Source organism: Bos taurus, chromosome 16, assembly GCF_002263795.3.
Source record: "Bos taurus isolate L1 Dominette 01449 registration number 42190680 breed Hereford chromosome 16, ARS-UCD2.0, whole genome shotgun sequence".
In the NCBI taxonomy this organism is placed as follows: Eukaryota; Metazoa; Chordata; class Mammalia; order Artiodactyla; family Bovidae; genus Bos; species Bos taurus.
This window is the reverse complement of record NC_037343.1, coordinates 50,360,324-50,387,481: the sequence shown is the minus strand read 5'-3', so window position 1 is coordinate 50,387,481 and position 27,158 is coordinate 50,360,324. Positions and strand designations below refer to the sequence as shown.

General features: G+C 63.0%; 1 protein-coding gene across 1 annotated transcript; it reads left to right on the top strand.

The window, feature by feature from the left end:
- PLCH2 (phospholipase C eta 2) lies at positions 1-26,607 on the top strand. The gene is made up of 22 exons (XM_059875758.1): positions 1-413; positions 1,903-2,049; positions 4,360-4,613; positions 4,810-4,938; positions 8,287-8,457; positions 10,364-10,457; positions 10,618-10,821; positions 11,007-11,127; positions 12,775-12,946; positions 13,354-13,461; positions 14,477-14,635; positions 17,291-17,377; positions 17,724-17,806; positions 18,169-18,266; positions 18,593-18,775; positions 19,159-19,266; positions 19,756-19,880; positions 19,959-20,043; positions 20,398-20,544; positions 20,898-20,977; positions 23,045-23,342; positions 24,835-26,607. The coding sequence occupies exons 1-22, from the start codon at positions 290-292 to the stop codon at positions 26,118-26,120; spliced, it is 4,263 nt and encodes a 1,420-aa protein (XP_059731741.1). The 5' UTR covers positions 1-289; the 3' UTR covers positions 26,121-26,607.
- Positions 26,608-27,158: the final 551 nt, after the last annotated feature.

Sequence of the window (27,158 nt, the reverse complement as noted above, 5' to 3'; positions counted from 1 at the left end):
CCTGGGTTGCAGCTTCTCCCAGGACCCCTCCATGGCCCTGGAAGGGGGGCGGACTGGCACAGGGGCCATCAGAGACAGCGGGTGACAGTCAGGCCAATGCCAGAGGCGCCTGGGAACAGCCCTGCGGGGGAGCTAGAGGCCAGCGAAGAGGGAAAGAGGGAGCCGAGGAGAGAAGGGGGCCCCGTGGAGCTCTGGGGCTGCCCGCCACCACCTGACCCACTGCCTAGGTAGGGTGGGGGGCTCCGGCCCTCCCTGGCCTCCGTGAACCCACCCCGGCCATCATCGGGGCATGTCCGTCCCCTGGCCACTTACCCCAAGCCGGACCAAGGGAACCGTAGCCTGCCTGGCGGAGGCCCTCCTCTGGGTCGGCGGGAGCGTGGCTGTGTCTCCGCAGTGGCAGCTTGGCCCACTAGGTAAGGGGGCTGGCCTGTCTGGTTGGTCTTCTGGGGCGGGGACTGGTCTGCTCCTCCCTGCCAGAGCCCCGCCCAGCACCAGGGTCACTGGAATCAGGAGGGTGGGGCTGCTCCTCGGAGTGTGAAAAGCCTGGGAGCTCCCACCACCCCCCATGCAAACCTGTAACCTCCCGACCCCTCGGTTTCCCTCTGAGGGTCTTGGGGCTCTGACAGCATCCCCTGGTCTGCCTCTCTGAGCCCCCCACCTTGGGGTCTGGAGGCTGAACCCCAGGCGGGCAGTGGGGAAGGAAGGGGTGGGGGAGTCAGGGGCAAGGAGGGGCCGAGGGCATGGTCCTGGTGGATGTGCTGGCTGGACACTCTCTGAGGGGGTCCCTGGTACTTTGGGGTCAGTAGCACCTTCAGCCCCGGTGGGGAGAGGCCAGCATGCTGGGGTCAGACATGTCGGCCCTAAGAGGCCGACAGAGTGGGTGCTCTTGACTGCGGTGAGACTCTGGGGGGGATGGGACAGTAGAGTCTGTCCCAGTGGGGCTGGCCTGTGGAGGGCCCCATTCAGGTTGGTCCGTTCCACCGGGTCTCTGTCCACCTGGGGGAGTGGGGCTTGGCCCAGTTGTTCTAGGCCCCTGGACCATCCCTGTCCTCACCCCCAGCCTCCTCTCTTCACCTGCTACTATGTCCCCGCGGCCACACCATCCCCTCCCCTCCTGGTGTCTCAGTGGAGCCCACCACCCTGTGCACCCGTCCCCACTGGGTGCCCCCATCCCCCGGCAGCCCACCATGCCTGCAGCTCAAGAACAGAGGTTGGCTTCCTCTGAGAAGTTCCCACTGCTTGGTCCCTTGGGGCTGGCACTGCCACAGGCCTCCACACCACCTGAGGGTCCCTCATCAGGGGACCTCGTGGGTTAATGAATTGGTGCTTCCCCAGAGGGCACCTCCTGGTTCTGGGCCTTCCTGTAAGCAGCTGTAAAGGCCCAAGGGGGGCCGGGATGGTCCTGTCCCTGGGACTTCAGGAGCCTGCTACCTCTCCAGCCCTGGGGGCCACTGTCCTGGCCAGTATCCCCTACCCTGGGACATGGGAGATGTGCAGGCTGCAGACGGAGGCTGAATGGATGGAGGAGGGGGGGTGGGGGGGGAGGCAGTTAGGCCCTGTGAGGAAGGTGAGGGCTCAGCACCTTCTGGGACTTCTGCCCTTGGGTGTATCCTCAGCCTCATGGACCTGGCTGGGCAGAGCTGGTCTGAACTCTGTGTGGACTCTGGCTACTGAGCAGGGTCCCAGATTGGATCTGTGACCTGGGCCAGCACCTGGGGTCACAGGCAGCCCTGGAGGGTCTGAGTTTGGGGCCCTGATGGGTGGGGGGTATTCTCTGCACCCCGTGAGCACTTGGGGGTACACCTGAGGCTGTGGTGAGCAGGGGGCTGCCGCAGCACTCACCAGTGCTCCATTTGTCTGTCTGTGTCGGTCTGTCTGTGTGGCGGCTCGGTGGGCCTCCAGTGGAGCGATGTATGAGTGCCATGCAGGCGGGGACGCAGATGGTGAAGCTCCGGGGCAGCTCCAAGGGCCTGGTCCGCTTCTACTTCCTGGACGAGCATCGCTCCTGCATCCGCTGGCGGCCCTCACGCAAGAATGAGAAAGCCAAGAGTGAGTGGGTTGGCCCCAGTGGCTGGGGGGTGGCAGGAGACCCTCCTCATGCAAGAATGAGAAGGCCAAGAGTGATGGAGTTGTCTGGGGGTTGAGGGGTGGGCAGGAGACCCTCCTCATGCAAGAATGAGAAGGCCAAGAATGAGTGGGGCAGTCCTGGAACAGGAGACCCTCCCAGAGCAGCCTCCGGGCAGTGGGAGGGGCAGCAAGACCCTGAGCCCTGAAAGTCCCCAGGCCTGGAACACGGGCTCAGCTGGCCTTGGAGAGCCATGGTGGCCTCTAGATGCAGTCGGGGAGGGAGGGCCCCGGCCTTGCTGTCCACCCAGCAGATCCTCTGGGACTCCGTGGAGACTGGGTGGCACCCATGCCCAGCCCTGCGCCGGGTGCTGGGAGGGGCTAAGAGGCAAAAGGACCTTTGGTCTGGCCCCCTGGGCACTCTGAGGACAGGACTTGGTGCCCAGTGCTGGCCCAGGCAGCCTGGGGCGTGAGCAGCCGGCAGGGGCATGGAGGCTGCAGGGCTGTCTGGATGGGTCAGGAGGGTAATGAGCTGGGAGGATTTGCACAGGGACCTTGCTGGGGGTCCTGGGAGTCAGGGAGGGACACGTGAGCCCTTGCAGGTGACAGAGGGAACTTTGCCGCCCCTCCTCTGGCTCTGGCAGCTGGAGAGATGCAGATGTGCCAGGGCAGGGCCTGAGCCCAGTGGTTGCTACGGGAGCTGCCACCACCACGGGGCCCAGGAGAGACACACTGTGGAGCCCCCTGGGAGGGCGTCTTGTAGGAAGGGGCTGGGACTGCTCTGTGGGCCCCGGGGAGGTGGAGTCACCGTGAGCCGTGCAGGCAGGAGCCCCTGTGCTCCATCGGGAGGCACTGTTTCAGTGCTGGGCTTGCTGTGGGAATTTAGCCCACGTGACTCTGGTCTTTGGGTGTGAGGTCGTGATACCACCTGATGGTAGGATAACTTCACGTCATGCTGAGTGACGAGAAGGAGACCGGATGGCAGATAGAGGGGAGAGGCGGACAGGGTCATGGTGGCCCCTCTGGGGAGGCGGTGGTAGGTTGAGGCCAGCAGGCTTAGGATGGGAGAGACCAGCTGACTCTGGCCTTGGAGGGGTCCCTGGGAGAGAGGAATGGGGTGAGAGGCAGCTATTTCCTGACTGTCAGCATCCCCTAATCTGGGGGCCCCGAACCCCTGCCTCCTCGCCAAGGACATGTGAGCTACAGGGAGCTGGATGGAGAAGTAGGCAGGACAGGCTCCCTCCAGGCAGGGGGTGCAGGGGAAGCACGAGCCCCCAGGGAGGGGGCAGAGGGGGCAGAGGACAGAGCAGTGAGGCCACCCTTCACAGTGTAAGTCGGGGAGGCCCACCATTACTGCACCAGACACAGTCATGCCCAGAGGGGTGCCAACCCCACCTCCGGGAGTAGGCACCGGGCTCTGGGGGTAGAGGCAGCAGGAGCCAGGCGGAGCGTGTGATGCTAGGGGTCCCTGGCTGTGCCGACTTCAGGGCACCTGCTCCTAGAGGGGCTGCTGGCTACCTGTGCCCTGATATCTGTGAAAGGACCCTGCCGAGTGCACAGGAACTTCCTGAGGATTCAGTCTCTGAACACAGCCTCCACGGAGCTCCAGACACTGTGGCCAGTAATGAAATTCTTCCTGCAGCCTGATCTGGCACATGCCAAGTGGGACCCCACCACCCCTGGCTCCCACCTGCTGGTGCCAGAGTTTATCACAGAGATCGCCACAGGCTCTCGGCCGTGCTGGCCAGCAATTGCCTTCCCAGGATGAGAGGCAACTGGCCGGAGCTTGACAGATGGAATTGGCTTGTCTGGTTCTCCTCACTCCGGGTGCAGAGGACAGACCCAGGGTGGCTGACTGGGGGAAGGCAGCCCTTCTCTTGGGGAGGATGGACCTCTTTAATGGCCAGAGGGAAGACGGGCAGACCCCAGGGTCAGAGTGGAATGGGAAGAGGCGAACTCACCAGCCCCAGCATATCTGTGATTTTTCCTTCTCCCCAAGGGTGGGAGAGATTTCCCTGATGCTGGGAAAGATTGAGGGCAGGAGGAGAAGCGGGCAGCAGAGGATGAGATGGTTGGATGATATTACTGACTCAGTGGACATGAGTTAGAGCAAACTCCAGGAGATAGTGAAGGACAAGGAAGCTGCAGTCCATGGGGTTGCAAAGAATCAGACACGACCAAGTGACAGAACAGCAACACCCCAAGGGCCCCTTGAAATGCCCCCTCCCCTAGCCTCAGACAGGAGGGAAACCCTGGGGAGGGCCGTGACTGTGCTGCACCCCCCTACCTCTGCAGTCTCCATCGACTCCATCCAGGAGGTTAGCGAGGGGCGGCAGTCGGAGATCTTCCAGCGCTACCCTGATGGCAGCTTCGACCCCAACTGCTGCTTCAGCATCTACCACGGCAGCCACCGGGAGTCGCTGGACCTGGTCTCACCCAGCGGCGACGAGGCGCGCACCTGGGTCACGGGCCTGCGCTACCTCATGGCCGGCATCAGCGACGAGGACAGCCTGGCCCGCCGCCAGCGCACCCGGGACCAATATCCTCGCGTGCAGCGGGCGGGCGGGCCCCAGGACGCACCCTCGCTGTCCACCTCGGTGGGCTCCCCGCCCCAGCTGGCTCATGTGTTTGGGGAAAGCGGCACTGGGATGGGGTCCTTCACGCCTTCCTGCCCGGGAATGGGAGGGGAGGGGAGGTATGGCTGGCCCTGCTGGACCCACGTTGGTCCCTAACTTGGCCCCAAAGTGGCTGAAGCAGACATTTGACGAGGCCGACAAGAATGGGGATGGCAGCCTGAGCATTGGCGAGGTTCTGCAGCTGCTTCACAAGCTGAACGTGAACCTGCCCCGGCAGAGGGTGAAGCAGATGTTCAAGGTAAGCCCAGACCCAGGTATGTGTCGGGAGCAGCCCCACCCTGTCCGAGCTGCAGAGGGTCCTGGGCTGTGCCATCAAATAGCGAGGCAGCAGCTGGTCTGGACCTTTGGGGGGCGATCAGTCAGATACCCCAGGTTGCTGCCTCTGGCTGTGTTGGTTCCCTGCAGCAGCTCCCGGGGCCTCCCCTGGCCGATGGACTGGGCACGTGACAGGTGCCTGGCCAGCAAAGGAAACCACTCACAGGGCCTGTATCCTCATCCCACCCCACCCCATGACTCCCCAGCCCCGATGGGGGGCAGAAGCCCTGCCTTGCGGGCAGCAGTGCTGGTCACCCAACGCCTCCCCTGTGGTCTGCTGCCACTGCTGTTAGCAGTTATGAAAATGCATCCTCAGCTGAGCGGCTGCCTTTATTGTCTGTAATGAGTTTCTCTCTTTCCGGAACCCCTGCTGGGATGGGGGAGGAAGGCAGGTGGTGTCAGTGGGTCCTGGTTCTGGGTGGGGCTGGGCCAGCAAAGCCTGCCCTCACTCAGGACTCGCTGTCTCACTGCTGCTGGGGAAAGGGTTCTGTGAGGTTGAATGAGGTGCCATGCCCCAACATACATGCACACATGCATACGCACATGCACACAGACACACAAACACACAGAGACACACGCATGCACACACGTGTACACATGCATGCACACATTCACACACATGTGCACACTCAAACACACATACACACACACGCACACACACACAGCCAGCTGCCTCTCCAGGCGCAAGCCCTGGCGGCTCCCTCCTGAGCTCCTGTGATGGACAGGAAGTCATGCTTGGCTGGAGCAAGGGGAGCTGGCCAGCTCAGAGTGTGTGGGTCTGTGTAAATAGCAGGGGTGGGAGGGGGGCATGGTGAACTGGATGATCTCAGATTCTGGTTGAGGACTGGGGGTCTCACATGGCCCATCCTGAAGGCCCAGCGGGGAAAGAGCCTGCCTGGGCAGTGAGGAACTGGCAGGTGGCTCAGGCTTGCAGAGCCATACCCCGACCCCATTCTCTGCCTGCTCTGTCTCTGGGAGCAGCTCGGGGGTCAGCAGTCCCTTCCCGAACATGAAGCTGTGCCAGGGGCCAGGCAACAGGGCTCAGATTGGCCTTGGAGACAGGACAAAAGATGAGTGCGCCTCATGGAGTGGGCACAGGCTTCTGGCACCTTAAGGTCAAGTCCTGGCTTGAAAATGCCCCCACTGGGAGCTCCAGGGAGCCCACATCCCCAGCCCCTCTGGGAGCAAGAGGGGCCCATGCGGAGCACCCTGAGCACCCCCAGGCCAGTTGGTATCTGGGCACTGGCTAGACCACTTCGAGAAGGACTGGAGAGGTGGACCGACAAGAGAGAAGGACTGGCGAGGATCTGGAGAGAGTCCAGTTGGGGCTGTCACCCGGAATGCTGACCTCAGACCCTGGGCAGCTCTGCCCCTAGTGGCTGCTGTCCCTGGTGTCCTCTGAGCACCTGGGCCTCCTGGCCCATCTGCATGGGGCCCTACGTGGGCACTTGGGGGCCCAGGGAAAGAGGGCTGACCTCCAGCCAGGCAGAGCCACTCTGATAATTAACATCAATTTTATTGTCGAGAAATCTCAATATTGTTTCTACTGCCTGGAACTGCCCTAATCAAAGGATAGATCTGTCTGGTGGGTAAAAAGAGGCTTGAGCATAATTTCATTAAGTCTAAAATAACAGTGGAATGTGGGCAAGGCTGGTGTGGCCCCTGGGCCTCCTGCATGATGAGCACCTTGGGTGGCTCCAGGCCTGGCTCAGCAGCGTGGCTCCGGCCAGTGTGTGCCTTCAGCCACGGCAGTTTCCTTTTGTGGAGAGGAGAGCAACCACGGGACCACATCGGAAGGAATTCCTTGGGCCCAGGGGTTGGGGCCATCCCTTTGGGTCCAGAGGGCCTCATCATCCCAAAGGGTTTTCAGTCGTGCCTTAGGTGTGCTGCCCAGCTCAGAGCCCGCAGGGAGGCCAGATGACCCTGTGGGTGGATGCTCAGCATATGGGCATCTCTCCCAGCTTCAGTCTCAGCCCCAGGAAGGGCTCCCAGCCTGGCTCTGGGAGCCAGGTCCCAGCCTGGTCCCCAAGAGGCCCTTTGACCTGCAGGGCGTGTCCCGCCAGCTCTGAGATGCAGGGCCGCCCTCAAACCGGGCAGACACAGGGTCCTCACTGGCATCTGCTGGCCTCAGCACAGATGACTCTGGGCTGGGTCCTGTTCCAGCCATGGCATGGGCACCCTACCTGGGTGACTGGTTCTGGATGGACACAGGCTGGCTGGGTGCCCACCTTGGTGTCAGGCCACAGGGTCAGGAAAGGCAGGGACAGACTTCCCGAGAGCCCCACTCTCTCTGGACTCGGGGACTTGGGGGTGGCTGTGGCCCCCTGGCTTGTGGGTGATTCTCCTGATTCAGAGGGGCCTCTTTCCAGCCATCCCAGATGGTGTGGCCATAGGAGGAAAGACATGCAGACTGCGCGCAGGGCTGGCGAGTACTGCTGTCCATGGTGCTGAACCTGGTGTCTGTTTTTGCCAGGCAGTCACCTCCCCCACCCCATCCCCACCCCAACCCCAGCCGACAGGCCAAGGACCTGACCTCAGCACTTAGGGCCTGACTGCCCCGTAGCACCTCTGGCATCTTCTGGGCAGCCTAGACTTCGTTACTGAGTGCCCTTGTCCTCTGAGTCTGCCCCTGGCCTTGACTCTTGGTGTCCCGAGTCTGACATCTCAGTGCATCCTTCCTGAGCTAGTGGATTCACGAAGGAGCCTGTGGTCTCATTAGCAGCCCAGTGGGCTTGCCTGGGGCAGGGGTCCCTGTGGGTATTGTGTGAGCTGTTCGCTGAGAAAAGTGAGGACAGTGGCTGAGATCAGGGGCCTGTCATCTCTGCTGAAGAGATGCTGATAGAGGCTGAAGTTGGGGATTTCTGCATGCCTGGCAGCCCTGTGCTTTTCTAATCGATGGACGACCAACTGTGATTACAGATCACAGCCCAGTATGGGCACTGGGTGGATGTTGTTGGCTGAAGGTGGGGGTACATTGCCGGGTTCAGGTGCTGGTTGACTTTGGAAGGCTAGGAAAGGGGCAAGTAGGGTGAGATCTGTATTAATGGATCATGTGGTGGCTTCTTGGTGGGAGAGGCAGAGTGAGGCTGCTGCTGTAGGACTTAGGGAGCACGATGAGCCGCTCCACGAGCCTGTGATACAGGCAGTGATCTTGAGAGGGGGAAAGGTGATTCTTGACTCAGGGTTGCCTGAGGGATGAGGGGCTTGAAGGCCCCCTCTCAGTCGAGGTCCAGGATGGGACATGAGGGGATGCAGAGACATTGCGTTACAGGAGGCGGACACGGATGACCACCAGGGGACACTAGGCTTTGAGGAGTTCTGTGCCTTCTACAAGATGATGTCTACACGCCGGGACCTCTACCTACTCATGCTCACCTACAGCAACCACAAGGACCACCTGGACGCCACTGACCTGCTGCGCTTCCTGGAGGTGGAGCAGAAGGTGAGGGTCCCCCGGCAGGAGCCAGGCTCCTGGTCAAGGTGGCCTCCCCTCAGCCTCCCTAGGCATTTGAGTCTGTCCACAGTGTGGGAGAAGAGTGGGCACCAGCCTGGCATTTGAGGCCCATATACTGGACCAGCCCAGGCTCTCATCAGCCACCCCACTGCCAAGCAGGTGGGGGAGGAGGGCAGCTCAGCTCTGACCGTGCCCCAGCCCAGAGCTTGACCACAGCCCCGACTTTAGTGTCAAGCATCTCCTGGCCTAGGTTCCATGGTCCAGCCTTTCCACCTGGGCTCACACCCCCAGGGTTCTGTGCCCATTGCCAACTCACTCAAACATTTGTCCAGCAGATGTGTGGGTGCCTATGGGGGCCAGCCGAGTATGCCTGCCCACTGTCCTAGACCCCAGGCAGCTCCATCGCTCCAAGAGGCATTGCCTAACTAAAGCTCAGGGTCCAGAAACTCAGGGGTCTGGGTGGAGGCCAGGTGCTGCCAGCTCTGGTGGACAGAGGCTGGAAGTCCATGGAAGGGGAGGGGAAGGTCAGCAACCTCTGAGGAGACAGCACTCACCAAGGGGGTGGGGAATAGGGGTGCTCAGACACAGACTGCATAGGCACTGCCCCCAGGCTGTGGGAGAAGGCCATGGGGATCAGGGTCCAGGCCTCTAACTTCCCGGGACTCTTGCAGAGCCACTTTTGGGGTAACCTTCAGGCCCCAGCTGCCTTGCCCTTCTGGGGTCAGACTCCCTGGCCCCAGGACTTCTCAGGGCCCTCATCCCACCTGCCTCACGTACAGTGTCAGCTCATGGTAATGGGCTGGGGGTGACCACCACTGGGAAGGGCTGGGGGCTGGATATTGGGAACCAGGAGTGGCTGTGGACTTACCCTGGGTCTGGGTGGTGGTCACCTTGGACCTCTTGCCAGTGTCCTGACCCAGGGAGCTGCCCCCGCATTGTGCTCTTGGGTCCCCTCCCCACGACTGCCATCATGTGGTTTGCTGGGGCCTCCCTCCTGCCTTGCTGATGGGGACACTGGGGTTCGCCCAGGCAGGAGAGGTGGGTACCAGGCTGGCTGTGGGCAGTGTTGGCACGAGGCTGAGGGGCAACTGTCCCAACAGCTGGCATACTTGGGGGTGGAGGGAGGGAATGGGGCCCAGTGTGGGAAGGGCAGCACTGACCCCTTGCTCCCTGACCTTTGCCCTAAGCTTTCCACAACTCTCCCTATAGTCTGGGGCCCAAATCAGCTGGGTGGTTTGGCCTCCTGGGTCTGCAGCTGCTCCAAGCTCTGACCCCATCTGTCCACTCCACTATCTATACCTGCCCCAGATTCCTGGGGGTGTCCAGGAAGCCCTGCTGGTGGGCCTGTCTCCAAGAGCTGGGGGTTCCTGGGGGCTGCACTGTGGGGCCCTAAGAATCGCTCAGCCTCTGACATGGGGCCACCTGGGCTTGGCTGTTGTGTGCAACTTTCTTGAGAGGGACTTGGGCAGATGGCAGGAGGGGCCGGGTGAGCCCCCTCCGCTCCTCCAAGATGGAACACAGTCCTGGCCCTCCTGCACTTTCTCATATCAGGCCTCACTCCTGCTAGCCTGCCCTGAGACCCCCAGCACGGCGTCAGTGGGGGATGGCCCAGCTGATGAGGCCAAAAACCCTCCCCCTGGCAGGGATCCTTAGCCAGCGCCAGCTCTTCCAAAGCCAGGGGACCCTCTATCTTCTGCTGGCCATCGAGTCCCAAGTCTTGTGACACTAGGTGTGGCCAGTGAGCCCCCACTACAAGGACCAGAGTCTCAGCCCCGCCATGTCGGCCCCTGGGCGATGCAGCGGCCAGAGATTGGGTGGGAGGGTTGGCCGTGGTGGAGGAGGACAAGGGGCTGCCTGAAGCCAGCTTGGTCTCAAGCCCCCTGCTCTGGCCTAGATGACGGGCGTGACCCTTGAGAGCTGTCGCGACATCATCGAGCAGTTTGAACCCTGCCCAGAGAACAAGAGTAAAGGGGCAATGGGCATTGACGGTGAGTGGGTGCCACCCTGGCCCAGCTGTGCTGCCAGGCCAGTGGGGTGCCAAGGGGGCCACATGCCATGAGGGTGGGTGGTCTTGAGCTGAGACCAGCACGGGACTGGCACATGGGGGCTGAACCCCCGCTGCCCCTCCACCCACGCTGCTTCCCACAGGCTTCACCAACTACACGCGGAGCCCCGCCGGCGACATCTTCAACCCGGAGCACCGCCTCGTGCACCAGGATATGACGCAGCCGCTGAGCCACTACTTCATCACCTCGTCTCACAACACCTACCTCGCGGGCGACCAGCTCACGTCCCAGTCGAGGGCGGACATGTACGCCCGGGTCCTGCAGGCCGGCTGCCGCTGTGTGGAGGGTGAGCGCTGGGCGCCGGGGCCCTGCACCCCCGCTCGGCCCCGGGGGCCTCCCCGAGGAGCCCTGTGTCTGGCAGGGGCTGGCATAGGTCTCTCTTGGTGTTAACTGAGGAGCAGGAAGACTGCCTCCAGTTAGAGCCCATGGGCTGTGGGTCCCTGGAACCCACTGAGGTCTGCCTGCCTGCAGTGGACTGCTGGGACGGGCCTGATGGGGAGCCCATCGTGCACCATGGCTACACGCTGACCTCCAAGATCCTCTTCAAAGATGTCATCGAAACCATCAACAAGTACGCCTTCATCAAGAATGAGTGAGTGACTGGGACTGGGGGGCTGGCCCCGGGGGGTAGGTGGGGGAAGGAATCAAGGCGTTCTTCCTGCCCCTCCCCCACATCCTTTCTGGGGAACAGTGGTTGTAGTGGCCGAGGTGCTGGTTTCGGGCTTTCTTGTTGAGGATGAGGGGCAGGGAAGGGGTGGAGGAGGGGAGAGGTGGTGGGTGCAATAGCAGCACGGGCTGGGAGGGGTGTGTGTGACAGAAACCCCACCCCCACACACCCGGTGGCGACGCCAGGTGTCAGACGCCTCCAATAGCGCCTCTGGCGCTGACTGTCCTTAAGAAGCTACTCTGCGTCCAGACTCACTTTGCTGTCACTCAGCTGTGGCTATAGACACTATTGAACAAAATCCAGTTTAGTTTCTGAAAATAGAAGACCGCCTCCCCACACTGTTAGTTACCCCAAATCAGCGAGGCTCGCAGGCGAGGGAAGAGCTAATTGAATGAAAAGGAGAAGGAGACTGACTTAAGAACTAGAAACAGAGGGGTTCCTCTGGGAAGACCTGGCCCAGGCTCTGTCTCGGAAGGGGGTGGGCATGGGGGCCCTCTGCAGGACAGCCTGGCCTCTGGAACTGCAGGTGCGGGGGCATCCTGGGCAGTGGGGCTGGGACACACAGGTCTCCTGAATCTGCCAAAGAGCCAGGGGCCTGCTGGGGTCTCGGGATGGGGCTCACACCTCCCATGCCAGCATCATGTTTACAGGCACTTGGTTCTCGCTTGAGGACTGAGGCAAGAAGCACCTTTGCTCAGGCCCTGCCTCCCTGCATCACAGGATTCAGCCACCTCTTGGTCCAGTTTGTGACTTCTAGGCTGGGGTCACTTACATTTTCTAAAAGGATTATGTTGCCTTTTGACAAAAATCCAAGTAACTGTGCACGTGACTGAAAAGAATAAATCAAACAACTGAAGAGCCTATTACAAAAATGCCCACACTGCTCTCCTTACCCGCACCACGCAGGTCATAGCTGTGCCAGGCTGTATCTCCCTCCTATTGGGCCAACACTGGGCCCCAGGGCCACACACTGGACAGTGTCTCCAGGATCTTGGTGGTTGGGAATCTTTCTCACAGTCTGTCCATTGCTCCACATTGCACCTCAGTTCAGTCCACATCATTTTTTGACCCCATTTTATGACTTGCTTGAACGTTTCCTTTTATTTTTCCTGGAGTTTCTAATTGCCTTTGATTTTTTTCTTATGAGGAGAAGAAGTACATGCCTTCTTTACCCACCCTCAAGGTCTCCTGGTTCCTATCCTTCACACTCAGTTGCTTTTTTAAAAAAATTTTATTTATTTATTTTTGGTTGAACTGGGTGGATTCTCTTATTGCAGTGCAGAGGCTCCAGGGTACTCAGGCTTCAGTACTTTTGGCTTGTGGGTTTAGTTGCCCCAAGGCAAGTAGAATCTTCCCAGACCAGAGATTGAACCCATATCCTCTGCATTGGCAGATGGACTTTTAACCGCTGGGCCACCAGGAAAAGTCCTCACCCTCCCAGAGTGGCTGGCAGCCACATCTCTCCTGGGCTCCTGTGAAGACCCCCCCTCCTCATGCAGTGCTGCAGGTGACCTGCGGTGGGACCTAGCCTTCCCCCAGCCTCATCCTGCTCCTTCCGTCTTGGGGCCACAGGTACCCAGTGATCCTGTCCATTGAGAACCACTGCAGTGTCATCCAGCAGAAGAAGATGGCCCAGTATCTGACTGACATTCTTGGGGACAAGCTGGACCTGTCATCAGTGAGCAGCGAGGATGCCACCATGCTGCCCTCTCCCCAGGTGCTCAAGGGCAAGATCCTGGTGAAGGTGAGACCCTGCCTGCCCTTCCTGGCACCAGCATCCTGCTGAGCCTCTGACCTCCTACCTCTGACTTAGGATCAGGGCAGGGCAGGGCCCTGCTCCAGACCAGCTGGGGTTCCACACCATCTGTGATAGATTTGAGGGGTCAGGACAAGACCTGCCCCTGCCCTGGCCTCCATCTCCCCAGGGAGGTCCATCAACCTGGGGCCTTCGGCATGCACACCAGGGCATGTCCCTCCTGTGATGCTGCTGCAGGGCTGGCCCTGCCCCTGGCCCTCCCCTGGCCCTGCCCCTGGCCCGAGAGCCACAAGCAAGCTTGGGAAAGGTGCCCATCCTTAGCTGCTGCTCCTGTGGGTACTGGCCTCTTAGCACTTCCCGCAGGGACCCCTCTCATGGCCCACCTGCTCCCCCAGGGCAAGAAGCTCCCAGCCAACATCAGTGAGGATGCTGAGGAGGGCGAAGTGTCTGATGAGGACAGCGCAGATGAGATCGATGAGGACTGCAAGCTCCTCAATGGGGATGTGAGTGAGGAGGGGGGACCTTCTTCCCAGATTGGGGAGCCACAGCCCTGAAGGGCCAGCTCATGGCCTGGTTGTGGGATGGAGGCAGCAGGGACAGAGGGGCATGGGGCAGCTTGAGGGTAAGTTGCACAGCTGCCAGGCTGCTGGGCATGCAGTTGGCCTGGGCCACAGGGGGCCCCCCTGCCCAGCCACCCCCCCCCCACAGGATACAAACCCCGAGTTCCCAGTGAGCAACTGTCACCTCTTCTCCAAGCTCGTGAGGCTGGGGCAGTGCTGAGAGGCTGAGGAGTCAGCACCAGCGTCGAGCAGCAGAGGAGTGGGCTATGGGGAGGTAGCCATGGGGAGGTGGGGGGACCTCTAATTAGCATCCTCCCTTTTCTGGGCGCTGCTGAAGTATTATTTCTCCCTGAGGGGCCATCAGATGAGAAAGCAATTGTGTAGAGTTCTTGGCCCTGCTGGCTAATTGTTTTAGAAAGCCCCGAGGCAGTGGACTCTTCACGCTCTGGGTGGGCCTGTGCATTTCCCTGCCTGGCCCGAGGCAACAGTAAACCCTACATCTGCACTGGCCCCCTTGCACCCACTGTACCCTGGGTGTGGGGGTGCCCAGATACCCTGGCGCACTGGGGCTACCCCCACCCCCATTCATCTCCTCCAGACACAAAGTGGATGGTGGTCGGTTCCCGATCTTGAGCCCCCCTGAGCGCATAGTGGCAGCTGGGTGCCCGTGACTCATCTGCGGGTCCCAGGGCAGCGTAGTGCAGCTGAAGGAGGCGGGCGTTGGAATCAGATGGGCCTGGGCCTGTCTGGGGCCCAGGACAAACTGCACACCTACTGTGCACCCCAGGGGGAGCAGGGGGGCGATGAGGACCAGCACGGTGATGCAGGAGTGAGCCTGCGGTCAGTGCCAAGTGTGAGAGGAGGGGGGGGTGGCGCTGGCCCTGCTGAGACCCCGGATGCAGTCCACACTGCTGCCCGAGGCGGGGGACGGAGGCCAATGATTGGCTGCCTCTCGCAGGCCTCCACCAACCGGAAACGTGTGGAAAACATTGCCAAGAGGAAACTGGATTCCCTAATGAAGGAGTCCAAGATTCGGGACTGTGAAGACCCCAGCGACTTCACCGTGTCCACGCTGCCCCCACCTGGCAAACTTGGGCCCAAGGCAGAGGCCAAAAAGGTGAGAGCCCTGAGGCCACGAAGGGGGTTGCCTGCAGCTGGGAGAGGGGCTGGCACGTGAGGTCTCTGCATACGCACATACACACCTGCACACACACCTGCACACACACACCTACATACACCTGCACACTCATACCTGCACACACACACACCTACATCTGCACACACACACACCTACATCTGCACACACACACTGCCCCTGGTGCATATATTCACCCTGGGGCCTCCAGGAGCTCACACCTGGCTCTTCCGAGTCTCATCTTGAGAGACCTGCAGCTGTCAGTGTCACAAGGCAGATGACCACAGTGGGGCCGCCCCATTGGTATGGCTGACAGTTTGTCCCCAGAGGTCTGTGGGCAACTCCTCTAGCCCCCATCCTCCCCACCTGTGGGCAGGAGCGGATGGCAGCCCCCTAGGGACCTCCAGCTCCTCCTAAAAGAGAACTTGGGTGTGGCCTCGGGGGTCTGGTGGTGACTGGGAGGGGTTCAAAGCCTGGTAAGTACTGGCAGCTGTCCAGCTGCCCCCTGCCTGGAAGCCCCCAGCCTCACAGGGAAGCGCGGCTGAGCTCTGGGAAGTACCTTCACAGGGAGAACAGTGTGGGGGCTGTCAGGGCAGACATAAAGCCTGGGGGCCAGGCTGGGCTGGCCAGGACCAGCGGCTGTGGTGCCGTCTGGAGGGACTGGCCGACACTGGAGGAGGGTCACATCAACAGAGTGGCCTGGGGGGAACCCCGTGGGGGCTGTGATGGGCAGGGAGGCTGGCCTTAGGGCTAGGAGGGTGCCAGTTGGTCCTGCAGACCCCATTTTGTGAGACAAGACACATCTGGCTCTGTGTGCTGGTGGGAGGGGCTGACGTGGCCCTGCTGCCCACACCCCTCACCGCTGAGGATGGAGAGGGGTGCTGTCTCCCTGCCAAGCTGGGATGCCAGGGGAGGGGGTGGGTGACAGTGGATTCTGGCCCTGGCCGCAGCACTTCTTCAGGATGCTGGGCCAGCACGTACCTCTCTGCTCTGTACCTAGATTCAGGAGGACTGCTGTGCTGGGTGACCATGGGGTTTCAGGCGAGGGTTAACGAGCCAAGAGGTGTGTCAGCCTTGCTGGCTGCAAACACTGTGAACACAGATTCCCATGCCTCTGCCAGCTCATGGGTTTCCTGAGAGCCTCCGTTACCCAGGGTCTGTGGCTTGGGCTTTGCACCAGCACCCCTCCATGTAGCCTGCCAACCAGTGGGAGACAGGACTCCCCAGAGGGTGGAGAAGGGGACTGGGGTCAGGAGAGCAGCGGAGTTGGTTGGGGGGTGACTCCCGGGAGCTTCCTGACACTGCAGGCCATGTCTCCAGCCAGGTGCCCCCTCTCTAGCACGTGAGCAGAGAAGGCATCCGGGGGGATGGGCCTGTGGCTGTCCCTGCCCCTCTTTGCTGGGCCGAGGGCCTCCTGTCCCTCGCTCCAGCTCCAGGCTCCCTGCCTGGTGACCAGAATCCAGACCTGAAGGGTTCCACTCATCTGCTGGGTGAGGCCAGGGGACTGAGGGAGGAGCATGTGCAGGGGTGCCCCCAGCGGTGTGTGTACAAGCTCACACACAGGGTGTGTACGTCTTGCTGAAACCCCTCCCCGACAGGGATCGTCGGCTGCAAAACCAGCTCCTGCCATGGTGTGGTAGGCACAGCCTGAACAAAGCTGGGAGGGTTGTGGGGGCATCTGTGGAAGGGGCTGGCGGGGGCAGCTGGTGGTGGCTACAGCGAGTGGCCTCAGGGACACAGGCACAAGCTTCCAGCCACTCCAGGAGTGTAAATGAGCTTCAGCATGGGCTTCCCTAGATGTCTCAGGAGATAAAGAATCCACCTGCAATGCAGGAGACCTGGGTCTGATCCCTGGGTTGGAAAGATCCCCTGGAGAAGGGAATGGCTACCCACTCCGGTATTCTGGCCTGGAGAATTCCATGGGCTGTATAGTCCATATTGTTGCAAAGAGTCAGACACGACAGAGTGACTTTCACTTTTATGGATGACAGCTTTGGGCTTCAGTGACAGATGACAGAGGTGGACAGGCCACAGTGTTGCCAGGACCGGGCCCCCTCCTGGTGAAGGGGGCAGGGGCCGGGAGGGGAGCTGCCCATACGTGTGTTCTGTAAATGGTGCTGAGGAGGCTCGGTCCTGTGGCTTCAGGAGACTTGCTGTAGCCCCAAGTGCAAGCAGTGGACAGCCACAGCCCTGGGGACTGTCTAAAGAGGTAACACCTCCGCAGCTGTGAGAAGCAGGTCAGGGCTCCTGAGCTTGGGATCCTCAAACGAGGATTACATAAGCAGGCACTCCACGGAATATTCCAGACACACTGACGGTATTCATTATGCAATCACCATCCATGGGGAAGAATCAGAACTGGGCACTTAGTGAGTTTGGAGTGGGACATTGTGGGGAGCTGATTCGGCCAGGCCCCTGCTCCTGGCAACCACCTCTGTGTACCCCATGTGGGTGGGGACTGTGCCTCCTGAGGGCCTGGGGCAGCGGCCAGCCCAAGGCCCAGCTACCCCATTCGTCCAGGCCCCTCTCAGCTCCCCCTGTTCCAGGAAGGAGGCACTGGGAGGAGCTTCCTGCCCATGCCCCTTGGCCTGGTCTGAGGCTGGGCTCACTCGGCCCCCTGTCTGTCTCTGCTTCCAGTTCGAGGAGGACGTGGAGATCGGGGAAGAGGCCGGAACCAGCCGCCGGAATAGCCGGCTCCTCATGGGCAGCTTCTCCAAGCGCAAGGTCTGCCCGGCTCCCAGGCAGGGAGCCTGCCCCTATGTCCCCCAGCCAGAGGTGGGGCGGGGGCTTCTCCAGCCCTGAGAGTCCCTGGGATTCCTGGCTGCCTTCTCAGGCTATAGGTGTGGAGCCTTGGTCAGGGCTGGATGGAGCAGGTGTCTCGATGGCTCTCCCTTGGTCGACAGTGGCCAATGCCCAGAGCTCAGGTCCTCCAGGGCCCAGGTTGAGCAGGGCACTGCAGAGGAGGGGCAGGCCCAGCTGAAGCGTGGGCGCCAGGACCCCAGGTCAGCAGATCCTTCCTTCCCCAAGCCTGAGACTCCACCCATCTTGACTCTGCCCTCCTTCTGCACAGAAAAAGAGCAGCAAGCTGAAGAAGGCGGCCAGTGTGGAGGAGGGGGACGAGGACCTGGACTCCCAAGGCAGCCAGAGCAGGGGGTCAGTGCCCACCTCCATCCTCGGTCCTTGAAGAGATGGCTGCGTGGAAAGTGCTGAGGCCGTTGTTTTGGCAACAGCAGGCGTCAGATGTGCAGGCTCAGAGGGGGCATGGAGGCTCGAGGCAGCGACCCCAGGGTGCAGGGCCGGCAGCTCCCTGGGCTCCTTTGCTTAGGATTGGTCAGGGTCGGTGCTCTTCCCTGGGTTCAGCACCTGCCCCCACCCCCAGCGTCACCTCTCAGTACATCCATGTGTGACCCGAGCCCTGGAATACACGGGCACAGTTGGCGCGTGATGGACGCTCCCCAGAGCTTCAAAGGGAGGAGTGCTACCCAGGTCCTGACCCCAACAACCCCCTCCTGCAGGGCCGCTAGGCAGAAGAAGACTATGAAGCTGTCTCGGGCCCTCTCAGACCTGGTCAAGTACACCAAGTCTGTGGGCACCCACGACGTGGAGACGGAGGGTGAGGGGTCGCTACAAGTGGGGCTCTGGGAGGGGCGGGGGCCATTGGGATGGGGCCCTCAGGGACGGAACTGGGCCAATGGGGCGGGGCTGTGGAGGGGGTGGGGTCACTGAGGGGCAGGGTCATTGAAGGCAGGGCCTGGGGAGGGGAGGGGCGGGGCCTTGGAGGTGGGCGGTGCCACGGAGGGGCAGGGTCATTGGGGGCAGGGCCCAGTGAGGGGCAGGGGCATTGGGGGCAGGGCCCAGTGAGGGGCAGAGGCATTGGGACGGAGTCCCGTGGGGGTGCTCCCAGACCCGGTGCCCTGACGATACCCGTTCGGCCCTCAGTGGCGTCCAGCTGGCAGGTGTCCTCCTTCAGCGAGACCAAGGCTCAGCAGATCTTGCAGCAGAAGCCGGCGCAGTACTTACGCTTCAACCAGCACCAGCTCTCGCGCATCTACCCCTCCTCCTACCGCGTGGACTCCAGCAACTACAACCCGCAGCCCTTCTGGAACGCCGGCTGCCAGATGGGTGGGTGCCTGGGCCCTGGGGCAGCAGAGGCGGCTGGGCGGCGAGGGAGATGTGGCTGGTTACTCCGCAGTCACTCCGCTTAGCTCTCTCGCCCCTGACTCGGGAGAATCTCGGAGGTATCCAGTCACCCTCACCAGGATGGCACTGGTGGGGGCCGCGGGGGTGGGGGCCTTAGGACCCCAGGGTAAGGTGGTGAAAGCCCCAGTCTGGCCAAGCTCTGCCCCTGTGCAGGGGCCGCTGTGCAGGCTCTAGGAAAGTCCTGCCGGGTCGCAGGGCCCTGGTTGTGCCTAGTGTGACCCTAGCGGACTTGGGCTCACTAGCAGTGCAGAGGTGGGATGCCTGCACCCCCCACTGACCTGGTCACCCCGCGTCCTTCCTGGCAGTCGCCCTGAACTACCAGTCGGAGGGGCGGATGCTGCAGCTGAACCGGGCCAAGTTCAGCGCCAACGGCAGCTGCGGCTACGTGCTCAAGCCTCAGTGCATGTGCCAGGGTGAGGACGCGGCCCGGGAACCCCGACCCTGCCGGGATCTGGAGCCCCTCCCCAGCCCGCCCCTACATGAGGGTCCCTGGGTGAGGCGCCCTTGAGCGAGGTTGGCTGGGCACTTGCTGCTCCTTCTCAGACCCTCAGCTTCTCCCGTGTGTGCTGAAAGCAACTTGTGGATCTTTTCCTGCTGTCACCCTGGACCCTATCACCGGGCACCCAGTCACCCATCCAGAGGCAGTGTGGCCTCGCACCCACACTGAGCCCCTGTGGTTCACCCATGAGGAAACGAGCTGGGTGCACATCACGGGGTGGTCACAGAGGTGACCGGCCCCTAGGCACCCCTGCATTGGAGTGCTGCCTCCCGTCCCCCTCCTGCACCTGGGACTCCCGTCCAGTCAGTGGGGGAGAGGTGGGAGTGGGTGCCTTGGGGCTGCCCCAGCCAGCCGGTGGGGGGCTCACCCTGCCTGCTCATCCTCTTGCCCCGGCCCCCCACAGGCATCTTCAACCCTAACTCTGAGGACCCCCTGCCCGGGCAGCTCAAGAAGCAGCTGGTGCTGCGGATCATCAGTGGTCAGCAGCTGCCCAAGCCGCGGGACTCGATGCTGGGGGACCGAGGGGAGGTAGGTGGGAGGGCCTGGGCGGGCGGGAGGGCCTGGCTGTCAGCCTGGCCTGCGGTGCTACTCTGCCCTGTGTACCAGATCATCGACCCCTTCGTGGAGGTGGAGGTCATCGGGCTCCCGGTGGACTGCAACAAGGAGCAGACCCGGGTGGTGGACGACAATGGTGAGCATGTGGGTGGGGTGGGGGTGCATGAGGGGCGTGGGCACCCAGAGGCCAGCCTGTGCTCCCAGGCCCCATCACAGCTCCTGTGCTGCTGATGCTGGTCTGACCAGGTAGGGAAGGGCAAGGCTGCAGCCTGTAACTCACATAACTGCCCAGGCTGCCCCCTCAGTGGGGAGCCCAGTGACAGCCACCTGGCCTTCCAGCGTTGCTTCTCTGTGCCAGCGGCCAGCCCAGGAGAAGCTGCTGGGGGAGGGTGTGGGCCCAGGTGGCCTCCGGGTTGGAGCTGTGATGGGGACGGCCTGAGAGGTGGGGATGGGACAGAGGTGACAGACACCTCCTCCTGGCGGCCTCCAGGATTCAACCCCATGTGGGAGGAGACCCTGGTGTTCACGGTACACATGCCTGAGATAGCGCTAGTACGCTTCCTCGTCTGGGACCACGACCCCATTGGGCGTGACTTCATCGGCCAAAGGACGCTGGCCTTCAGCAGCATGATGCCAGGTGCGCAGGGGGCCAGTGAGGGTGGGGGAGGGCAGAGCCTGGGGCCAGTGCCCCTACTGTGCATTCCCTGAGGGCCAGGAGGGGGCGAGTTGGCTCCTGCCTCGCCTGGGCCTGGGGACACCAAGAGCGCAGAGGAGGAGGGTTCAAGGCCACAGCACTGTGTGGTTGGATGGGGGAGGGGAGCTCTAACCTCAGCTCCCAGAGGAGGAAAAGATCCTTGCAGCTGAGGCAGTCCTGGGAGGCTTCCTGAAGGCAGCAGAGTCCCCAGGACCCGGCTCGTGGGTTGTAATCAGGGCCTTGGGACCTTTAAGTAGAGTGTGGGGCTGGGGTGAGCCTGCCCTCTGCTGTTTCAGGCTATCGGCACGTGTACCTGGAGGGGATGGAAGAAGCCTCTATCTTTGTCCATGTGGCCGTCAGTGACATCAGTGGTAAGGTGAGTGCCACCTACAAGGTCACTTGTTGTAAGGGGCATACCAGCTCCACCCCACCCCCTCCATTCCTGTCCCTGGTGGATATCTTGATGGGCCTGTGTCTCCATCCAGGAAGGGGCTGGCGGGGCTCCTGATGCCCTTCTGCCAGTCCTGCTTCCGTGTCTGCCAGGATGTGGGAGCCATGGGCCTTCCCAGGCGCCCCTGATCCCTCCCGTCTCCCCTGAGCCCCCCTACTGCTTGGGGTCCCCGGTTCTCTGTCCGTCCTTGAAGGCGTCTGCCTGGCTTTGCCCCCGTCTCCCTCTCACCCCAGCACATTTACCCCAGGAGAGGGTCTGCTCCCACTTCCCCAATGTGCAGAGCCCAGGGGTCCCCGGTTCTGTGTCCGGGGCCCAGCGGGGCTGTAGGAGGTGGTCTGTCAGGCACACACGGGGGTCCGCGCATCTCCCGGCACTAACCATCTCTTTCCTGCCTCGCTCCTCGGCCCCGGGTGCTGCCGGCGGGGGCCCCCACTGGCCTCCCAGCTCCATCGTGCGTCCGTGGTCGCCCTGTCTGTCCTGTGTCTCCGTCTCCTCGCTGCACGCCTGCTGTCGGTGTCTCACGGCCTCACTCTGTCTCTTTGGTCTTGCAGTGGGCTTCTGTGTGTCCAAAGTCTACTTTTAGAAGCACAGCTCTGTTAGGAGCTCGAAGGTACCCCAGCGCGGGGGCGGCGTGGCCTGCCCGCCCCCACCTGCATGCTCAGGCCACCCCGTTAGCATCTGTGATTCCTGGTAGCATTTTGCAGACTGTCAGCTCATGTGATGTGGGTCGGGATGTGGTTCCGGGTCCCCTGGGCCATCCTCAGGCACAGAACAGCATTTACGAGGCAGGTCCAGGACTTCAGCCAGGCCTCCCGTGTGTCTGCCCCGGGGTCCAGCCCGTCTCTTCCTGCCCCTCCCTAGGTCCTCTAGCTGCCAGCCCTCCTGGCGCCTGTGCTCTTCCCTCCCCCTCCTTCTGTGTGCACCACCCCCGAATGCCTGTGTGCCCCTCTGATCTCTCTGTGCCTCAGTGCCCCGTGCTGGGGGTGGGGAGGAAGGGAGAGGCCCCAGGGACCAGGAGCTCTGAGCTTGAATTCTGGACCTTCCTCTAAATGACTTTCTCGCTGACTCTGACCAAATTGCTCTGGATTTGGGATCTTGAATCAGGCAGCTGATTCAAGTGCTGGCCACTAACACCTCCACCCTGAAGGGCCCCGTGTCATGGGCACCGTGACTGTTTGCAGGGTCTCTGCATGCGAGGACCCAGTCGGCCTGTCCGGTGTTGACTGAGACACTTGCCAGCTGGTCCTGGGGACCCTGGCTGCCCTCCCCAGGCAGGGAGGCTACGGGGAGAGGCCTTGCAGGGACTTCCTGGGCCCAGCTGCCCGGGAAGGCCCTGGGCCAGCATTGGTTCAGGGAGCACCAAGCGAGCGTGGGCCCTGCTCCTGAGGCCCCGTGACCAGAGAGCAGGGCAAGGCTGGAAGCATGGCCTGGCAGGATCCCGGAAAGGCCTCCTGGAAGAGACAGCACCTCCAGGCAGTGGGCCGGGCAGGGGCCTGGGCGAGAGCACGGGGCTGCACCTGGCTGTGCTTGCTGCCTCGGCCACAGTGCCTGGGGTGGGTGAACGGGACCGGGGCTGCTCCACTGGGTTCTCACCCCGCTGCGCTCTCTGCACCAGCCCTGTGCCAGCCTGCCCTCAGAGCTGGGGGCCAAGGGCTGGAGGGGTGGAGTGTGCAGTGGGCACAGGGCTAGAGCCCAGGTCTCTGCTTAGGAGACCCTCCAGCCCTCCCTGGGACACTTGCCCTGAGACCTGCAGCCCCTCCGCCAGCGCCCACTCACTCCACCCGGTGCAGGCTGGGTTGAGGCCGCAGATGCAGCCGCCGCTGACCCTGGTAGAGACACCCTGGAGACCCTCCTCCTTAGGCTCGGCCCCGAGTGGTGCCTCAAAACGAGCTGGTCCCTAGGGCTGCACCCTGTGGAGCTCAGCTGGATGGGGCTGGGCGGTCTCCAGCCCCCGGTGTCTGGCTGTCCCCTATGTGTCTCCTTCTTTTGCAGGTCAAGCAGGCTCTGGGCCTAAAAGGCCTGTTCCTCCGAGGCCCAAAGCCCGGCTCCCTGGACAGTCATGCTGCTGGGCGGCCCCTGCCCCGGCCCTCCGTTAGCCAGCGGCTCCTGCGGCGCACGGCCAGCGCCCCGACCAAGAGTCAGAAGCCAGGCCGCAAGGCCTTCCCAGAGCTGGTCCTGGGCCTGCAGGACACCGGCTCTGAGGGGGAGGCTGGCGATGTGGCACCCTCCAGCCCTGGCCCCATCCCGGAGGCCCCAACCCGGGAGGAGCCAGGCAGCCGCAGCCCCCGAGGTAAGGCGCCAGCGGAGAGGAGTCCAGAGCAGGAGCAGCCCCCGCGGGTGCCTGTGGGCCCCGGGCCTGCTGGGATGGCCGCCACCTGCATGAAGTGTGTGGTGGGCTCCTGTGCTGGCGAGGATGCTGAGGGCCTGCACAGGGGGCGGCTGCCCAGCCCGGGGCCCGAGGGTGGGCACTCGGCCATCAGCCAGCAGCCCCGTGCCTGGGAGGACTCGTTGGGGGCCCCCCACGCTGCCCCTGGGAGAAGCAGAGGGGCCCCCAAGGGCTCCAGGGCCCGGCATCCCGGGCCGGGCGGCAGTGGCTCCATGTCCTCGGACTCCAGCAGCCCGGGCAGCCCCGAGGGGGCCACCCGCTGGCCCGAGGGTACCCGCAGGCAGGCAGGGGCCCTGCAGAGGGAGATGAACGCCCTGTTCATTCAAAAGCTGGAGGAGATTAGAAGTAAATCCCCCGTGTTCTCCACCGGTAAGACCAGACGCTCGTTGGCAGCGTCCCTGTGCTGGCCCCGCCCCATCCCGCATGGCCTGGCCGGCGTCCCGCTGCGCTTCCATGTCCAGAACTGTGGCCTTCGTGTGCTCTCTGTGCTCCATCAGCTAGTCCTGCAGGCCCTGCTGCCCCCAGCTCCCTGTGTGCCCATGACGTGCCCCGCGGGCCTGACACCTCTGAGGCTGGGAAGTGACCCCAGGGTGGGGACTGGGGAGTCTGAGCTGTGCCCTGCTTGCCAAGGCCTGGAGGCCCAAGCGTGGCTTCTGGAGACTAGCTCCAGTGCCAGGCCAAGCCTCCCTCCTTGGCCTGACTGCCAGGACCCGGAGGCAGTTTCCGGGTCTTCCTCCCGCCTCTCCCCAGCCCTGGCCTGCACTGCAGTCCTCTGGGAAGACTGGCCTGGGCTCCTGGAAGGGGCTCAGAGCCTTGACACCAGGGCTTCAGCTTGCAAAGTATGAGGGGAGCAGATTGCAGGTGACCCTCATTCCCAGGGACGGGGACACACGTGTGAGCAGCTCTGCTTTGGACCCTCCCCTTGCCTCTGCCCTCAGGGGTGGTCATGACAGACCTGTTTGTGGCCCCTGCTCACAGGGAGTGGACCCTGGTCACAGGGAGCGGACCCAACCTGGGGAGGGTGCGCTAGAAGCTGAGCCTCTCTCCTGCACGTGCCCAGCCTCCCCTCCTGTGTCCATGGCCAACCCCACACCTGCTGACCACCCTGTTCTCCTTTCTGTCCCCATGCTGCCTCCCTAGTTAGGAACTGAGAGCAGCCGAGTGCCAGGTAACGGGGCCCGGCCCCCGTGTGCCCTGCTGCCCTGGCCTTGGGAGGCCCCCTGCCTGTGGGCATAGAAGCCAGTTCCTTCCCCAGCAGCAGTAGAACCAGAGGGTGGGCTGGAGGGAGTGGGGTGTGGGGGCAGCTGTATGCACGTGGAGGGGCCTGAGTGCGGGCGTCCTGTGGGCATGAAGCCCCGGGCCACCCCTGACACAGGCCTCTCCCTCTCCCCCACAGAGCCCCGCCCCTTCTCCATGCAGAGGTCGGTCTCCTCGCTGTGCAGCCTGGAAACCATTGCCGAGGAGCCAGCCCTGGGTCCCGGCCCCCTACTGCCAGGGGCAACCCCCCCCAGCCATGCCCCTGGAGGGCCCCAGTGCTCTACAGGGCTCAGCACCCTCTCGGCGAGCCCCCCAAGGGTGGCTGTGGAAGCTCCCAGGCCCCTCCAGCTCCAGACAGGGAGCCACGCGAGCGCTGAGCCAGCCCCGGGAAGCAGGCAGTGGGCATGCAGCACTGGGGGCCCTGCTGGGGCCTGCAAGGGGGCCCCCAGCGGCCATATAGAAGGCAAGGGCCACCCCCGGGCTCTGGGCCATGTGCCCAGAAGGGCCAAGAGCGAGGGGCAGGTGCCCTCGGAGTCTCTGGGTGGACGGTGGCCCCTGGCCGGGCCCTGCCCCACCGTGTCGTTGGACGCCACTGGCGGGGACCGGCTATGGCAGCGGCTGGAGCCAGGCAGCCACCGCGGCAGCGTGTCCTCGTCCTCCAGCCTGTCGTCCAGTGACACGGTCATCGAGCTCGCCCTGCCGGGCCTGGGCCTGGGCCTGGGCTGCGACAGCCTCCCAGGGACCCTGGCAGGACGTCTGCCCCTGCGGCCCTGCTCGGCCCCAGTCGCCTGCCTGGACCCACCCGCTGTGACCAAGAGCAAATCCAACCCCAACCTGCGGGCTGCTGGCCAGCTGCCTGTGGGGCCGGACAGGCTGCAGCCCCTGCCCCTGGCCCCGGGGCCACCCTGGCGCCGCCTCCCCCTGGCAGGCCTCCCGGACTGCACTGTGGCTGCCAAGTCTAAGAGCCTCGGGGACCTGACTGCAGACGACTTTGCTCCCCGCGTGGAAAGCCTGGGCCGCGGCCTGGGCCTGGCTGGAGAGAGGCCGGCTGGGCGAAGGGTGCGGCCGGATGCCCTGACAGAGCAGTTGCGCTGGCTCACGGGGTTCCAGCAGGCTGGGGACATCACTTCACCTACCAGCCTGGGCCCCACCGGGGAGGGGGTGGCAGGTGCCCCGGGCTTCCTGCGGCGCTCCTCCTCCCGCAGCCAGAGCCGTGTGCGTGCCATCGCCAGCCGGGCCCGCCAGGCTCAGGAGCGGCAGCAGCGGCTGCGGGGTCCACGGGGACCCCCGGAGGAGGAGCGGGGCACCCCTGAGGGCGCCTGCTCCGTGGGCCAAGAGGGTTGTGGTGATGTGCAGGCCCCCTCCAAGGGCGCCACCCACCAGCCCTTAGGTGCTGCCGCCACCGGCCTTCTGCTCCGATTCTGACCAGCCTGGGTGCCCACCGCCCCCCACCGCTCACTGCAGTCCGGGCCTTGGCAGGCCAGTGTTTGCTCAGGATGGGAGGCTGCCTGCCTGTCCCTGGCGTGGCTGTGCCCTTTGGCCCCCGCCCCTCCTCCCAGGGAGGAAGGGACCCCCGTCCCAGGATCAGGTAAAGCTTCCATGACCGTTTAAGATTTACGTACACATTGAGGGATATTTAAATTTTTTAGAGACAAAAGCTTCTACAATATGAAAATGGTGCCGTGTCCCTTCCCACTGTTCCCAGTCTCAGCCGTGTGGCGTGTGCGGGCGCGCGTCTGCCCGGTCCTGCTGTGCCAGGCCTGGTGTGCTTGTCAGGCGCCCAGGGTGACGAGAGCATGGCCATCCCCACAGACTGCTGGCTGGCTCTGCACAAACCCTGCTCTGTACGGGACGTTGTATATGCTTGTAAACTCCTGAACACAACTCCAATAAACACATCCGTGCTTGCCCACGTGGGCTCCTGGCTCACTCCCTCTCTGGCCCATACAGTGTTCCTGTTCCCTTACCTCTGTCCACGGATGGTTTGGCTGGACTTTGCCCGGGGCCAGGGCCACAACCCCAACTATCCTGTAGCCTGCCCACCCCACCAAGCCCTGCTTGTCTTGTCGGGGGCGGACGTTGGCCCTGCCTGGGACCCCAGAGAAGTTCTGTGCGCACATTTTCAGGACTACCCATCCCTGGAGAAGCTGGGGAGCTGGCGGGGTCCTAAGGAGGTCTGTCCACTCTTCCTGCTGAGAATCTGGCTGGCACAGGAGCCAGCTGAGGTGTCAGGGGCCACTCCAAGCCCTTCTGCAAGGGACAGTGCTCCTAGGGTACTCCCCGCCCAGGCTCAGCTTGGGGAGGCCACGGGCCCGCACCAGGACCAGCTCTGCGATCTGCGCTGAGGCCCCGGAGGCCATGAGTGCCAGGAACAGTGTCTGAAAGGCTGGAGGCTGGTGGGTGTGGATGACCTGGGGTGGGCGTTCTCTTGCCATGTCCCTTGTAGGCCCCAGGGACCTGTGC

Coding starts and splice junctions, on each gene's coding strand:
- PLCH2 (XM_059875758.1), top strand. CDS start 290: ATGTCCGTCCCCTGGCCACTTACCCCAAGCCGGACCAAGGGAACCGTA. Junction 2,050..4,359: donor CAAGAATGAGAAAGCCAAGA/GTGAGTGGGTTG, acceptor CTACCTCTGCAG/TCTCCATCGACTCCATCCAG. Junction 19,267..19,755: donor GCCTCAGTGCATGTGCCAGG/GTGAGGACGCGG, acceptor GGCCCCCCACAG/GCATCTTCAACCCTAACTCT.